Source organism: Chionomys nivalis, chromosome 3 (genome assembly GCF_950005125.1).
Source record: "Chionomys nivalis chromosome 3, mChiNiv1.1, whole genome shotgun sequence".
Taxonomy (NCBI): Eukaryota; Metazoa; Chordata; class Mammalia; order Rodentia; family Cricetidae; genus Chionomys; species Chionomys nivalis.
The window spans coordinates 62,928,332-62,945,001 of NC_080088.1; the positions used below are offsets into that span (position 1 = coordinate 62,928,332).

General features: G+C 40.5%; 1 protein-coding gene across 14 annotated transcripts in view; it reads right to left on the reverse strand.

Annotated features, from left to right (window-relative positions):
* The window catches only part of Dlg1 (discs large MAGUK scaffold protein 1), a 197,447-nt gene extending 184,009 nt beyond the window's left edge, over positions 1–13,438 (reverse strand). For all 14 annotated transcript variants that reach the window (XM_057764321.1, XM_057764320.1, XM_057764319.1 and 11 more), the window contains exons 1-3: positions 13,301–13,438; positions 12,768–12,819; positions 11,952–12,083 (exon numbers count right to left, since the gene is read on the reverse strand). In XM_057764321.1, the coding sequence (XP_057620304.1) occupies positions 11,952–12,083; positions 12,768–12,786 (151 nt within the window). In that variant the 5' untranslated portion in view covers positions 12,787–12,819; positions 13,301–13,438. The remainder of the gene's footprint in view (positions 1–11,951; positions 12,084–12,767; positions 12,820–13,300) is intronic.
* Positions 13,439–16,670: the final 3,232 nt, after the last annotated feature.

Sequence of the window (16,670 nt, forward strand, 5' to 3'; positions counted from 1 at the left end):
TATTTAACCAATGAAATTAACTCCTCCATCATTGTTTAAAAGAGCCTGAGTCAGCAGTAGCTTTAGTTCTTAGCTTAAGAAACATTAATTTGTGGGGTCTTCTGTTTAGGATGATGTAGGTTATCACCCAAAACTGTAAAGTTTCATTTTCTATTTGAAAATACCCATCCTTCTCCATCTTACTTTCCTGCCTCGCATCCCTAACTTTGAGGCTGTTTCTGGAATGCTGTATTTCCTCCTCCTGGGTCATCAAACTAAGAAAGTAACATAGGTAATAGAAATCTTTTATATAAAGATTTCTGAAATAAGTGACATGATTCCAATTTTTTTATAAACTTTGTGTGTAATGTGTATATATGAGTTCAGACACATGTGTGCCACAGGGTAGACACAGAAGTCAGTGAACAACTTTCAGGGGTCAATTCTTCTCTGTTCTGAGGATTGAACTCAGGTCATCAGGCTTGTGCTACAAGCATCTTTACCTACTGAACCATCTCTCTGGCCTCAAAACATATTTTTGATGTTTTTTAAAATATTTATGACTGCTGTGGGGCAATGATCTTGCACCCAGTAAAGATTTATCAGTTGTATTGCTTTAATAAAACGCTGATTGGCCAGTAGCCAGGCAGGAAGTAGAGGCGGGGTGACAAGAACAAGAGAATTCTGGGAAGAGGAAAGGCTGAGTCTGCAGTCCTCACCCAGATCTACAGAGGAAGCAAGATGAGAATGCCTGGCTGATAAAAGGCACCAAGCCATGTGGCTAACACAGACAAGAATAATGGGCTAATGTAAGTTATAATAGTTAATAAGAAACCTGAGCTAATAGGCCAACCAGCTTATGATTAATGTAAACCTCTGTGTGTTTCTTTGGGACTGAACGGCTGAAGGACCAGGTGGGACAAAAACCTCTGTCAACATGACTGATTCTGCTGATTCCTAGGACTAACTTGATGCTTTTGTTTTAATTTTATTTAATGCATATGTTCAAGATTTTGTGATTTAGACTCTGTTTGAACTACACTTTCAGGAACAGTTTAGTCTAACATCAGGGAGAGCACTTTCAGACTATGAATAGAGAGCAGGAATACATGTGATAAGACAAATCCAGTAGATTCCAGTAAGTTTTTCAATTGTGATTCATTTAAGCATATAGTTTCCTCTAAGACATATTTTAGTATTCCTGAATATTCTTCTCTATTTTTTGTGCAAATATACCACCATTTCAGAGCAATAAATAAAAATATAGTCAGTTATTTAAATAATATTGTTATGTATACCTGAGTGATTAGGCTGAAGTACCTTCAAGAAAGTCTGGAATCATTCTTAATCTATTAATCATTTTTACCACTGTACTCACTTAATTTCTTTACATTTTCTTTTTTTTTTTTTTAAATATTTATTTATTTATTCTGTATACAATATTCTGTCTGTGTGTATGCCTGAAGGCCAGAAGAGGGCACCAGACCTCATTACAGATGGTTGTGAGCCACCATGTGGTTGCTGGGAATTGAACTCAGGACCTTTGGAAGAGCAGGCAATGCTCTTAACCTCTGAGCCATCTCTCCAGCCCCAATTTCTTTACATTTTCAAAGTAAAAATTCAAATAAATGGTTTACTGAAGGACTGTTATTTTACACTAGGTAGTAAATGTGGTACTGAGAAAATATACTGAAGGATACAACTTTTGAAGCATTAGTTATAATTTATTTTTTCTAGAGTTACATTATGTTTTCATAGTATATATATAAAATTATGAGAAGTCCTTATTGACACTGAATATTGAAGCATATGCATAGACTGAAACTGAGAAAAAAAATCAACATGGTCAACTTCATAGTTAATTTATTTCTGGTGGTGTAACCTTTACCTTGCTCAAACAATTTCAGTTGCCATCCTATCTCTTTCAATTGTTTTGGAAATCTGAATACATATTTAGTAATAGAAACTTAAATACACAATTAAGTAGCTATAGCATTGTAAACCCTCACATTTACTAAAATGCACTTTTTTAGTGCATGTGTGTTGTACACAAATATATGTATGCAGCTAGAGATTAAACATACAAGCTAAACTGTTTTATAAAGTCTTGAAATATAGGTGAATGTTTTCATAAATGATGGCAATAGATTAAGATAATAATCTTGGGGATTAGAATACAAAGGACGGTCTTTCCAGGTATGATACCACAAGCAGAAAACACCTCTTTACTGACAAATCTAACCATAAATGAACATACATTTTTAAAATCCAAGTTTAAAAACACATAACAAACAAGGGTATGATATGCCTAGTGTTAATTTCATACCTTTAAGTAAAGGAAAAGAGGAAGTACAATGACATAAACAGGTAATTCAGAAATTAAAACATCAAGATAACCCAAAGAATATCCCACAAATGAGGAGATATTAAAAGACATACTTTGCATTATTTAAAGCAAACTAGTCATTCTTCTATATACTGCCTAAAATATTACATTAATATAACATTAGTAAGAGGATTTCACAAACTACAAGGAAAGCCTTAAAATGTATACCCCTGTTCACCTAGTAATTAACATTTGGCAATTTATCCAATGGATATAATAAAGAATACAAAACAACAACCCACACATGTGGGCGATGTGCATATTTGTATGCCTTATGAATATAATGTTTATCAATTTGTATAAAAATTGATTTAAAAACCTAATTCCTGGTAAACCATTAACAGAAAAATTTGTTATATAAACAGTCATTTAAAATGTAGAAAAGTTACACATTTATACAAATTCAACTGCAGTAGCCTCAAACATACACAGAAGCAGGTTCTACCTGTCAGCCTACCAAATAACACACACACACACACACATTCAGAAATCTACTCCAGGATAGTCTTAGTTTCCGAGTGCCTCTTACAGTGTGAGCTTCCTACTGTATCTCACTATGTAGTGTAATTCTTTAATTCTTTTCAGTACTAGTCACTTAAGCCAACTATTTCATCTAGTATCAACCGAAGAAATTCAAACATTATGCCACAGAGAAAACACAAACAACATTTTAGTCAATAAGCAATAGTACTAAATTTCTGAAAGATTTTCTGGGGTTATTTTAACTAGATATATCTTTAGCTTTTCACCTTATAATAACTTTGTAAGTTTTAAAATTTATTTTTGCCAGGAGGTGGTGGTACACACCTTTAATGATGTAGGTGCTGGGAACTTAAGATAAGTGCTTGGCAAAAGTAGCATGTGCTCTAAAAGCAGAGCCATCTCTCCAGTCTCTTCTTATAGGACAACTTTAAGCAATCAGTTCTCACATAGGAAAAAAGTTTGACTGTTTGTGTAAGATGTTTTATAAAATCAAAGTGTATGTACAGAATGATACACGAGATAATATTTACTTGTATTGTACAAAAGCTATAGTTGTCTGACCTTAAATGTCTTAGAGGGAACATGTACTATCTTTGTAACAGATTCCATTTTGGAGGGCTACAGGGAAGATCACTAGAGAGAATGACAATGACATACAACACTGCAGAGGGAAAAACATCTATCAGTTCATCTAACAGCAAAATGTAAGCGTCAAAGATACTCCGCTCACTTCTAAATCAATGTACACTAAACACTATCTGGATCTCCAAAAAACAATATCCTACAAAATTTACATATCTCAAGCAATTTGTATTTCACACACTGGAAACATGGTAGATGTTAAATTAGTACATTAAGTTATCTCCGAGTTTAGACATCATTTGACTAACCTATGAACACTCCTTTTAAAGGAACTTGAAGCAGCATCTTATGCCAAAAAATCAGTACAGTGCTGAAGAAATGAGACACATCATAAAAACGCAAGAGAAAACTTAAGAACACTACCCCTGGGCTAAATTTGAGACAGCTTAAACATCAAAATCATTAGGGCAAAAAGTGATAACCACTGAACAAAACATAACTGCAAAGTTCATGGTAGACAAGCACAGAGGGCTTTTGATTAAAATAAAATGTCAAGTGTCGTCAGGCGGTGGTGGCACACACCTTTAATCCCAGGATTCGGTAGGCAGAGGCAGTCAGATCTCTTGAGTTCGAGGTCAGCCTGACCTACAGAGTGGGTTTTAGGACAGCCAGAACTACACAGAGAAACCCTGTCCCAAAAACCAAAAGACAGAAGGGGAAAAAAAAAAAAGTCAAGGGGCTGGAGAGATGGCTCAATGGTTAAGAGCACTGACTGTTCTTCCAGAGGTCCTGAGTTCAATTCCCAGCAACCCATGGTGGCTCACAACCACCTATAATGAGATCTGGTGCCTTCTTCTGGTCTATAGGCACGATACTGTATAAATAAATAAATAAATCTTAAAAAAAAGTCAAGTGTAAAATGGAAAATGCAGAAGTTTTGCTAATATGTAACTAACACTTTTCAACAACCACAGTAACAATTACTTCAAACAAGAATTATTCATGATTTAGCTCAAGAGTAAGGTACATAAGTGATATTAAAGTGTCTCCTCCACATATAAGTGCAAGGGGAAAGAGTTACTAGAAAGAAATCAGATAATATATAACTAGGTGATCAAACTTGATGTTAACAAGGAAGGGAAGACAACACTGCATACTTTTGGATATACAGAATCCTAAGCCAAGAATACAACATCTGAATGTAATTACAAGCAAACATCAGATAAACCCCAAATTGAAAAATATCACATAAAAGCATAAAAGCAGGAGCTGGAGAGACAGCTCAGCAATTAAAAGTACTGGCTGCTCTTCCAGAGGACCCAAGTTCAGTTCTCAGCACCCATATGGGAGTTCACAACTGTGGTTAACTCCAGTTCCAGGTGATCTAATGCCCTCTTCAGGCTTCTATGGGCACTGTAGGCATGTGGTATACATTCATACAGGGAAAACATTAATACCCATAAAACAAAAGTAAAAATTTTAAAAGAGGGCGTCAAGGGGGGATAATAGTATTGTTCAAAGGTCAATGTTGGAGCTCCTTGGGACATATGGAGGCAGGAAGAACTCAAGTTCAGGGTCTGCCTGGGCTACAGAGCAACTTCAGGGGTCATCCTGGTAAACATAGCTTTTTAATAAGTTAAAAAGTTTTAGAAGAATTATGAATATAGCTCAGAGGTAGAATGCTTGCTTAGTAACTGTCTCTCTCTGTTCTTAGCTCACTCTCTCTCCCTCCCCTCCCCACTCTCTCTGAGATCATAAAAAACATACAGGAAAGCTGGAGAAAGGGCCCCAGATTAGAGAGTGGAGAAATGACAACTAAAGTACTCTCCAGCCATGGCCTTTTTCCTGTACAGAGGAAAGGTTCCATACTGCACAAATGAAATAGCTTACAAGTAGTTACAGATGCTTTTACAGCTTTGCTATCCCAAGGTTCAAAAGAAAATTCATCCAGCTCCAGCAAAATCAAAATAATGTTGTAGCACTGGAGTAGGCAAATAAACAATCTGATTACATCAAAACCACTACATGAAAAGTAAATAAAATTCTCTTTAACTTCAGTCTACTCCATATCCTATTATATTTTCCTACTCAAATCTACCCATATACACTTATAAATATAAGTTAATAAAAGGCTAAAATGTAAAACTTATAACTTTTTAAAAAACACAATTTTGACATTTTACTTACAGAGAGTGCTGAGTTCTCAAATTCTGGTTATAAAATCAACATCATTATAAACATTCTCCTTGAAAATGATACTTTAAAAATAAATAAATAGCCATTGCCCTACAGACCAGCAAGTCTTAAATTCTTATTATGGTTATTGCATTTAACATAATGACAATGAATATAATGATAAGGAATATTTTAATTAATGAAGTAGAATATGTTCTGGATTCAAATTAGAACAACTTAGTATCTAGGGTTCCATGGGCAAAAAAAAATAGCTATTTCTTAGTGCCTCAGACTATCTATAAAATGATAAAAATCACCTAAAATTGGTGACTATACCTCACAGGACTGAGGACTAAATAAAATATTTGAAATATAGCAATTATTACTTTTTATATCATTCCCAGCAACAGTTTTCATGGGTTATTTGAGGTCTTGGCTAGGAAAAACAACAACAAAAAAGCTTCAATTAAAAGGAATCAGAAGATCTAAACATATTTTTTTCCACAGACATAAAAGTGACAAAGGGGGATGATAGAAAGGAGCTCAAACCCATTTAAAGCCATTATGAGACAACATCTTGCACTTATAAGGATGTCTATCATCACAAAAACAAAAGATAACAAATGGTGGCAAGGATAAAAAGAGAACCATGTTACACTAGTGGTAGGAATTCAGATCTGAAGCCATTATGAAAAACAATATTAACTTCCCAAATAAATTAAAAATAGAACTACCATAGAATACAGGAACCCCACTTTTGGAGACAGATATATCCAAAGGAGGTAAAACCACCAGCTTGTAAGGATATGTCCACACCCATGTTCACTGTAGCATCACTAAGCGTGAGACACAGAAACAAAATGTCCATGAATGGACCAAAAGCTTTAAAAATGTGCTTGTGTGCATATATGCACACATATACATACATGCAAACACACAAATTCATTCTGTAACAAAAGTTTCATCTATTACAACATGAATGAACCCAGAGATACCGTGCTAAATAAAATAAACTGGACACATAAAAACACTGCATGATTTCACTTATGTGTTGAATGCTTAAGTAAGAAAGTAAAGCTCAAATATGGAAACTGGGATGAATCTGTGAGTGAAGGAGGCCTAGGAAAAGAGGTTAAAATGTATAGAGTATTTTTGATAAACAAATTTAGAAATCTAATCTTCAACATAAGGACTAAGGCCAACAAAATGTACAGTATTAGGGATTTTTGTTAGAGTAAGCAGATTTTAGCTGCTTTTGACTAAAAATAAAAGTATGCAAGATGATACACTAATTGTTAATTTTTCTATCTATCTATCAACATCATTTTGTAAACCTCAAATATACACATTAAAATTTAACTTTTGTTTTGAGACAGGGTTTCTCTGTGTAGCTTTGGAGCCTTCCTGGAACTTGCTTTGTAGACCAGGCTGACCTCAAATTTACAGAGATCCACCTGCCTCTGCCTCCCAAGTCCTGGGATTAAAGGCGTGCACTACCACAGTGCAGCTTAAATTTGAAACTTATAACAGGTTCACTACAGCCTCTCCACATGCACAGTTACCCTGGCCCTGGTCTGTGTGGCTCTTAACCTTGGCCAGAGGTTTCTTTTTACAGCGGGCAGTACTTAATGCAGAGGCTCATTATTAATCAAATGCTCAGAATAAGAGACTATGGATGCTTAGCCCTACATAGGATCTCTCTATCAACAGGTCCTTTCCCACCAAGGCTCGGAGAACACTGCAGAAGAGGGAAAGAAAGAAGAGGAGGTGGCAATGCTGTGAGTGCTGTCTTCTGGACAGGGTATGGCCAGTGCATGCATGAGCTCACAGCTGCTATAGCTGCCTGCACAAGACCTACACAAGGTAAGCTGGTAGAATTCCAGGACGTATCGACAAGGGGTTTAAGAGCCCACAGCTAGCTGGAAAGCTACTGGCAGTGAATGGTTGCTGGGAGAGAATCATTTTCTTTGTGTGATTGTGTGTGTGGCCACGGATATGTTGCCCATGCACATATAAGCAGTATTAACTGAACTCAGTGACTTACTGGGAAAAAAAGACAGCAAGAAGATGGGGTGATCCAGGGTAAGTTGAAGGGGAAAGAATAAGTGGTATGAACTGTATATATGTAAAAAATTAAAAATAAGTAAAACAAACAAACAAAAGCTTGGGGACACTGGGAGTGTATCCCAATAGTAGAGTGCTTACTTAGTGTGAGTTTAGTCTGTAGTATGCCTTCCCTTAAATAAAATTAAAGCTTGCTATTTATTGCAGATAAAATAAAAACATGCAAATCACATGACCAAATTTGCTCAAGTATCTAAAGACATATCTTGAAACCAGAATCCTGTGCATAAGATAAACAGATGTGTTAAACAGCTATTGACCAGGCAGCTGGTGACAATGGTGGTTCATGCCTTTAATCCCAGAAGAGGGAGGTGGAGCTCTTTGAGTTCGGGGCCAGCCTGGTCTATAGAGCGAGCTCCAAAACAGTCAGACTACACAGAGAAACCCTGTCTCGAAAAAAAAAGGAAGGAAGGAAGGAAGGAAGGAAGGAAGGAAGGAAGGAAGGAAGGAAGGAAGGAAGGAAGGAAGGAAGAGCTACAAGGGTAGACTTGTATGGTCTCCACCTCCATGGACTCCCAGGGTAACCCTGAATGCCAGACACCTTAAAAATGACTTGAAATCACTAAGAATCTGAGTTATCTGGATTCTGATATAATCAAACCATATCAAGTCTATCTAATTCAGCAAACTTTAAAAAGCAATACTTTATATGGGAATATAAAATATATTACGTTTTCAAAGACTTCTTGAATGAATGACAAAAGGATGATATTACTTCTCATTAATACAAAAATTATCACCAGATATGTTTGGGTCTAAAGTCTAAACAAATGTGAAGATAATGTACTTTTTTGTATAATTTTAAATATTTGACTACAAAGAAAGCTGAAGTCAGTCATGGTGGCACATACCTTTAAACCCAGCACTGAGGGCAGAGACAGGTAGATCTCTATGAATTTGAGGGCAGCCTGATCTATGCCAGCAGCCAAGGTTACATAGTGAGACCTTGTCTTCAAAAAACAAAGAACCTCCCTGAAACTAAAAAGTTAATAAAAATTTGACCGCTTTTCAAGAATTTTCAAATTATTTAAGGATACTACTTAATCACCAGAACATTTCCTACATTTTATTAAATTGAAAATATTGCCAATTATAAGTTACACCACTATTTCACAGCAGAAATTAAAAAAAAATTTAAGTCCACAACCAAACAACCAATTAGTAATAGCACATATAAGTCAGATGTGATGGCTCCAATCTGAATCCCAGCACTCCAGAGCCTGCCTGGGCGGCACAGAAGGGAAAGAGGGAAGGATATAGCATGTATAAAAGATGCTACTCAATTTCAGACATATTAAAATGTTTTTTAAATGGGGGCCAGTAAGATAGTTCAGCACATAATGGTGCATGCCACCAACACTGATGACCTGAGTTCAACTCCCAGGTCCTATATGATCGAAGGAGAGAATGAATTTCAAAAGTTACTCTTTAACATAAGCGGCACGTGTGTTCACATGTGAGTACACGTGTACACACACAGACACACACACGTTCTCTCAATAAAAATAAAATTTTAAATGGTATCACAGAATAAATACAATGTAGTTTGTCCTTTCAAACAACCCCAAAGTATCAGAAAGCTAATGTTTATATCAACCAGAGGGAAAGAGAGCATTTCCACACCAACAAACCCCACAGCCTCATACAGACTTTTAATTGCACGAAAATAGTCAATACTATTACTTCAAAAAAATCAATAAATAATACTAATGAAATTAGAAAAACACTTGGCATACAACAAGCCTACTGCCAAAAAACCAAACAGGTAATTCACTAAAACGTAAGAAAATGTGTTCTAAACTACAGTCAAAAACCTAACTGCCTCAGGGTGGTGGTGTCATGCATGTCTTTAATACCAACACTCAGGAGGCAGAGGCAGGTGGATCTTTGTGAGTTTGAGGACAGCCTGGTCTACAGAGGGAGTTCCAGGACAGACAGGGCTCCAGAGAGAAACCCCCGACTTGAAAAACAACAACCACAACAAAAAAGAACCTAACTATCAAATGACTTTTTGCTAGCTTAGGTCATTGAGCCTATGTCTCCTTTAAATCTAGCTATCCATCTACAGGCACCTCAGAAAATAAAAGTGCTGTCACTGAAGGAAAAGCAGGCAATCCACACTTTTTATGAAATTGGACATAGGGCAATTTACCAGCTGAAATATAATGTAACACTACTTCAAAGATGTAAAGAAAAAAATCTTAACAGCTTATAAAGCTTCAGAATGAGGAGCAACATATGTTTTGTGGTATTGTTTTTTGTTTATTCATTTTTCAGAAAATTTCTATGTAGCTCAGACTCCCCTTAAACTATTTAGCCCAGGTTGGCCTGGAATTCTTGATCTTTCTGCCTCATCATCAAGTGATAAAATTATAATATGTACCAAAGAATGACTATATTAGTGCAGAAGAACTATCAACTCAATTATAATACATAAATATAGAAAAATCACTACCAAAACATCTATTTCAAAATGCCTAAAATATGTTACTTTTGTTCCACTAAAATTTGATAGCACATAACTATTAAACACTAAAATACAAATAAGCCCAAACAACAAAGTTCATTAAATAACAAAATTATAAAGACGAAGAAAATTCTCTAGCACAAACTTAAATAGAAAGTTATCAAAACTCAATTATGCATATATGAATGAACATTTAAAGCAGGCAAGGAAGAATATGCAACAATTGCCTCAAAACAGCAAGTCCGACATGGGAAGGGTTGGTTCTATTTACTTTACTAACCACTTAGTTTTCTTAAGTTACAGCTTCCCTACACAATAAGACTACATATACATGTGTATGAAATGAGGACATACAAGTCATACTGTTTTTCTCTAAAGTGTCTCTACTAAATAAAAATTTCTAGGTTTAATGTGGATCTAGAAAACCTAACAACTAAAAATTTACTTTTCTCTTCCTCATTTGTGTCCCCCCCCATTTGGAACTTAAACTTCATGGCTTAGATACATAAATGCAAAAATGTCTACTATAGCTTATGAAAATGCTGATAATTTCCAAAGATGGGTGACAGATATAGGACCATTCATTCTCTCTTTATTCTTAATGCATGTTTTCAAGTCTGTAGTAACACTAAATTTTATTAAAAAGTTTTAAGGTCTATCAAGTCTCTTATATATGTCTAATTCTAAAACTTAGTAAAAAAACATCAACCTAAGTTATTTGACAAGGAACACATTGAAAAGTGTCCAAATTACACCAATAATTTATCTATCAATATCTATATATACATACATACACACACACACCACACACATAAATTAGGCCCATCTGCTGGAGAGTTACTAAGAAAATGAACATAATATAAGAAAGACTATGTCTTATATGAACTTGTTACACAGCTGATACTTAATTTTTTAAAAAATATTATCCTTAATCCTGGAAGCAATAACTACTCTGGCACAGAAGTTTGCAAGCCTGTGAAGTATATAAAGCAAGGTGTCAGACACACCAACTTGTTTCTTATATTGGGGATTGTATGGAAAACAAAAAATTTCATTTTTAAAAAGGACCTACCCTATTTTATAAGGTATCAAAAGTCCACTGCTTCAGTTTACAACCACATTCTACAGTCAATGAATTTTCTGATATTTAATCACTGACAGCGTCAGGAACTATATTCAGAACTCTGGACTATTTGTCCAATTCTTCAAATCATTGAACTATCTCATACTTAAGATACAAGAAAGAACAGACTGCAACAGTATTATCTGTAGAATAAGGCAATTATTAGACAATATCATCTCTGACATTGCTTCCCAGGCCTAAAATTCATATTCCACAAATGCCAAGTTTAACAGAGATGAGTACTCTCAAACACAGCAGAACCCTCCAAACGCTTTCAAGAGTCTAGGGCAACGCAAGTCAAATAGAGAAACACACGGACAGTAGCACAGGCATGACCTGGGGTGCTCCTAACACATGTCACATTTCCGCAACTCGCCCATCTTTATCAGCTAACACTAAGACATGAACTGCTGCTCCCCAACTGCACACAAATAATCATGCTGGTAAGGTTTTCTGGCTATTAAACATTTCAGAAAGAACAGTGACCTAACTGAACAACCAGACTCATCAGAAGATGGGCTAATGGCTCTGTCCCACAGAGAACCGAGCACAGCGCCATTCGAGTTTAAAGTGACAGAGAAGCATCATGCCTGAGTGCAGTGATCACAAATATGAAAAGCTTTAACTCCCACCTATTAAAGCTTGAAAGAGGTTGCTCTGAAATATGTTAATAACCCGCTCTATGGAACTTCTGAGCTGTCTATCTTCAGTCTGGCTTAGTTTCGATCGATATTCTTCCAACAGATGCAATGCTCTCTGGGTATCTGAAAAGACAAGGATGGTTAAAATTTCAGGGACGTATTGTGTGTCTTTGTGTATCTGCATGTGTACAAGAAAGGAGCACATACTACAGCTACAAAACATCTAAGGGGTTCCCTGAAAGTCCCTCCAAGCCAACTACTACAGTCACCACATTCATGTCCCCATTCCCTACTAAGACAAATACTGTAAATGCTTTTACATCACAGTAGAGAAAAGAAGGAAGATAAGGGGCTCTGTGGTAACTGTGGACTGATAGCTTCCAAGAGTAGAAGACCATCTAATTAAAGCAATGGCAACTTAGTTTTAGACTGCCTAGCAGACAAGAACAAGTTATCTTCGATTTGTTGTCTAACCCAAATTTTAAGTGTTTCTAAACATCAGTCCTTAGTATCCCACAGCTGCTCACAAAATAGTGCTGAGTTAAAGGATAAAGTGAAATACTGAAGCAACGAAGTTTTAAAAAGACGTGGTAGGGATGAACTGTTTCTGTAACCACTAGAGATGTCAAGAAGGTGAGTTTAACAAACTTCTGCGTGTTTCCACCTTTTGAAATGAGACCATAAGCAATAAAGGTTGGGACCCTGCCGACTCAGCAGTTACACAAACCTTTCCAAAACAGTAATCACAACACTGGTAGATGTTACAACGAGTGACAGCCACAAACCGGTTCCAAAATAAAAACTCACCTTGCTTCCGGACCGGCATTTTTCTCCAGAATCAAGAAGAAGGCACACACCTCTAAAAACACAAAACAGAAAGGAAAACTTGAACTAAAGCAAAGAGAATCGTGGATCCAATAGTACCCCCCCCCAACCCCTCAACTTTCGACTCGGAAAAACTCCAACCTGGGTGTAAGTGCTCACCTTCCAAAGTTTTCCCAAGCGAAAGGCAAGAGCCTTAAAGCCCAGGAGTGGCAGCCAAAGCAGCAAGCTGGTTCCCAGGGGTCAGTATCCTCCCCCGCCCACTCACACCCCACACAAATCAGGAGCAGACCCAAGCCCGCTCCGGAATGTTCCGCCAAAGCTTCCCCCTCCGCAGGGCGCACCTGAAGAGGAGCGGGGCCACCGTCGCCGCCGCGGCGTGCTAGCCACGCTCCCCACCTGCTGCCGCTGGCCGGCCCGGGAGCAGCCGCGCAGCGCCCGGGCGAGCGAGCAAACGAACGAGCGAGCGAGCGCCCGGCTGCTCCCCCGCCCCGCTCGGGCCCCCTCCTCTCGCTTGCCTGGCTCGTCGCTCGCCTCCTCCCGGCGACTCCAGCAGACGCCGGACCGGACAGCCGCCGCTCTCCGCGCCGCCCTCGCGCCGCTCATGCACCTCTCCGCGGCCCCCACACCTGCGGCGCCGCCGCAAAGTTCCCGCAAGCCGGCGAGCGCTGGCGCCCCGGGTGCGCTCGGGCCGGACTCGCAGCAGCTCCCGGCCCGGCCCCGCTCCACGTACCCCGCCCCGCCCCGGCTCGAGCTCAGCTGAGGGGGTGAGGGGACGGGGGAGGAGCTCCCCGCGGCTGCCGCACCCCCCCGCCTCGGTCGCCGCAGCCGCCGCCTGCCCCGCTCGCCGCGGCCCGCCGCCCTGCTCGCCCGTTTGCCTCTGGGCCGCCCCACCCCCGGAACCTCGCCTCCTTCCGCGCCCCCCAGTCGCTCTCCCCCTAAACTTTCCGCCAAGATGGCGGCCCTGGAGCTGGCCGGGCGCGCGCCCACGTGACTGCTTTCCCGACGCTCTCAGCCAATGAGAAGTGAGGAGGCGGCTCGCTTCGAGCTCGGGGCTCCGGGAGCTGCTACCTTGGGGTGGGAGAAGGGAGGAGGGCCGGGAGGGGGGGCTGGAGAACTGGAAGGAAGACCCGTTAGCATCCAGAGGGAAGCGCCTCGCTCACAGACGCTCCCGTCGAAGTGGCTCTGAGGACAAAGGAGTTGACACGCGCGCTCTACAGGTGGTCTGGAGTGGCTGTGGGACAGCCCGCCTGCACTTCGCGCTCGCCCACCGGGGTGTCCTGAACGAGCTTGCGCCAACCCCGAGACGCTGGAGGTGTGGGACGAGAGACGTGACCTCACCTGCGCTAGATCCGAGACACCCGTTAACCCCACTGAACACCGTACCGGCCAACTTCAGGGCAGGAACAGTGCCTGGCACTCCGGGGTGGATCCCCAACAGGAAAAACTGAATTTGAGCAGCCTGCGCCGCCACCCACGTTAGGGGGAGGAGGAAGAAGGGACTTGGGAGGGGAAGGGGTAGCCTATGTCTTCTTCCACCTTTTACTGGTTCTTTAGAATTATTCGCGTCTCAAAAAAGGGTTGAAGAGTTTTATTAAGGACGGGATGTAAAACGGAGACTGGGGGTTAATTCCTAGTATGAGCGCATTAAAGAGTGCAAAGAGGTTTCCTCATTCATTTTCTCATTCATTCATTCACGCTTGTGTCCCCGCCCAGTGATGCTCTGAGGTGTTGCTCGTGCTATGGCTGTCCCTTCAAGAACTCATCATAGCGAGCTACTCCCAACCCCTCTAGCACCTCAGAGCCCTGTCCTTTACCCAGCTCTGGAGGTGAACCCGAAGCTTGAGGAAATTCTCCAAGTCACTGCCCAGGTCTTTGAGCTGCTTCTGAGTAATAGGGACTTTTCTGCTCCATAGCCCTGGAGAAAAATTTCCCCAAAGTCGTCAAAAGTTATTGAGGCAGAACCAGAAATCCAGAGATCCAAGTAAGACTGGATCAGCAATATGGTTCACCTGGTTAAGATTCTTGCTTCCGAGCCTGATGACCTGAATTTCATACCTGAGACCCACATGGTGGAAGGAGAGACCCTCCCCAAGTTGTCCTCTGACCTCCACGCAATACTGAAACTCAATCCGTAAATGTTTTTAATTAAAAGGGAAAGTGAGGTTTTTCTATAAACCTGACCAGCCTTTCAGGAGACTCTGTCCTTGACGAGTGGAAAAGTCTGAGAAGGAACCTTGCCCCGGAACCATAACTCGGAGGAATGCTGACGGCTGGCTTTCACTTTTGGATTTTACTGTAGAATCCTAACTTGTGAGAACCTTAGGACTTCGGAGCTCATGTAGATCTACTTTCAGTTGGAGGAAGAGAACCCGGTCCAGAAAGGGAAAGCAGACATTCCCCGTGCCATATAAGCCGCTCAGTGGCCACAGTGCACAACTGGGCTCCCCTAGCTCCATCCAGCCCAGCACTTGACACCATGATTTCGGACAAGCGTGTTGGCAGCGTTTTTCGTGCCGTTGCATTAGGCATGCTGGCATCTTGAGCAACAGTAAAGGCCACATTGCAGCGAGGAAATGGGGCAAAGAGCAAATGAGGTTGTCTCCTTAAGGAAAGGGATCCTAATAGTTGAGTGGAGGTCACTGAGCAGTGGCAATGTCTAATGGCTTCATAGTATTGTCAAGACTTCATCCATATGCTGCCACTGTAATGGCTCCAGTAAGGGACCATTCTTAACCTCCATAACGCTGGGCCCCATAGAACCTTTCTAGAAATAATATTTCTTCAGAATTTGGGATGGAGGGAAATTGGTCCTCTTCCTTGCTGTTACTCTGTTCATATATGTTCAGTTATTTGGAAAGGCAGTAGGGATCGAAATAGCCAGAGCCGGGCTGTGCTTTCAAGGACAAAGGCCTGTAGCAGTGGGATAAAGTTCAATGAGCTCTTGCCAGGGGACCCTGGAGACTAAAATCAAGATGTGTGTTGGTTGCTCCTCAATGTCATCCTAATCTTTCCCTAAAAAGGGGCAGTGAGAAGGGCCATATTGCTCTCCTCTGTTGTAACCCTATATTGTTGTCAGCAATGTCCAAAATCAGGGATGAACCCAGTACTTACGCCATCTTGAGGGCTTAGGACAGGCCCAGGTCAGCTATGAGGGGACTTTACTATTGCTCTTCATTTCTGTCCCTCAGTGTTCATTATTTAGGGATACAGAACAAGTTCCTTGAAGCTTAGGAACTTAAAAGTACAATAAACAATACCACAGCCTCTGTGGGGCAGGAATTTAGGGGCTCCTTAGTTGGACGTCTCTCAGGATCTCAAGAAGTTGCAGTCATCTGAAGGCTTAAATGAGGCCAAAGAGGTTTTAGGGGGGAGGGGTCAGTTGTGAGGGGTTGAGAAAGGATCTCACTATGTAGCCCTGGCTGGCTTGGAACTCTTTATGAAGACCAGGCTAGCTAGCAAACTGGCTGGAATGCTTTGGGCTTTCACCACCCAAGTGCTGGGATCATAGCATAGGTGTATACCACCGGACCCTACCATGAGGATCTTTCAGCGTGGCTAATTCACACGGCTGTTGACAGGAGGCTTCAGTTTTGCATCTAGAAAAACTCTCTACATCTCTGCCTGAGTGTCTTCATGACACAGTGACTGAATTCCAGAAATAGTGATCTAAGAAGGCAAAGCAGAAACCATAGTGGTTTTCATGCCCCAGTTGTAGCGCCTGCACTTGGGACGGTATGCGAGCCAAGAACTAGGCTGGAGATTTAAAAACACACACACAGGCAGAGACACGAGGACACGGGTCATCCTTGAAACAAGAATGCTAAGAATGCCCCCTTTATTGCGGTCAGGGGCAGCTTATATAGAACTCTGGCCATATCCCAGCTC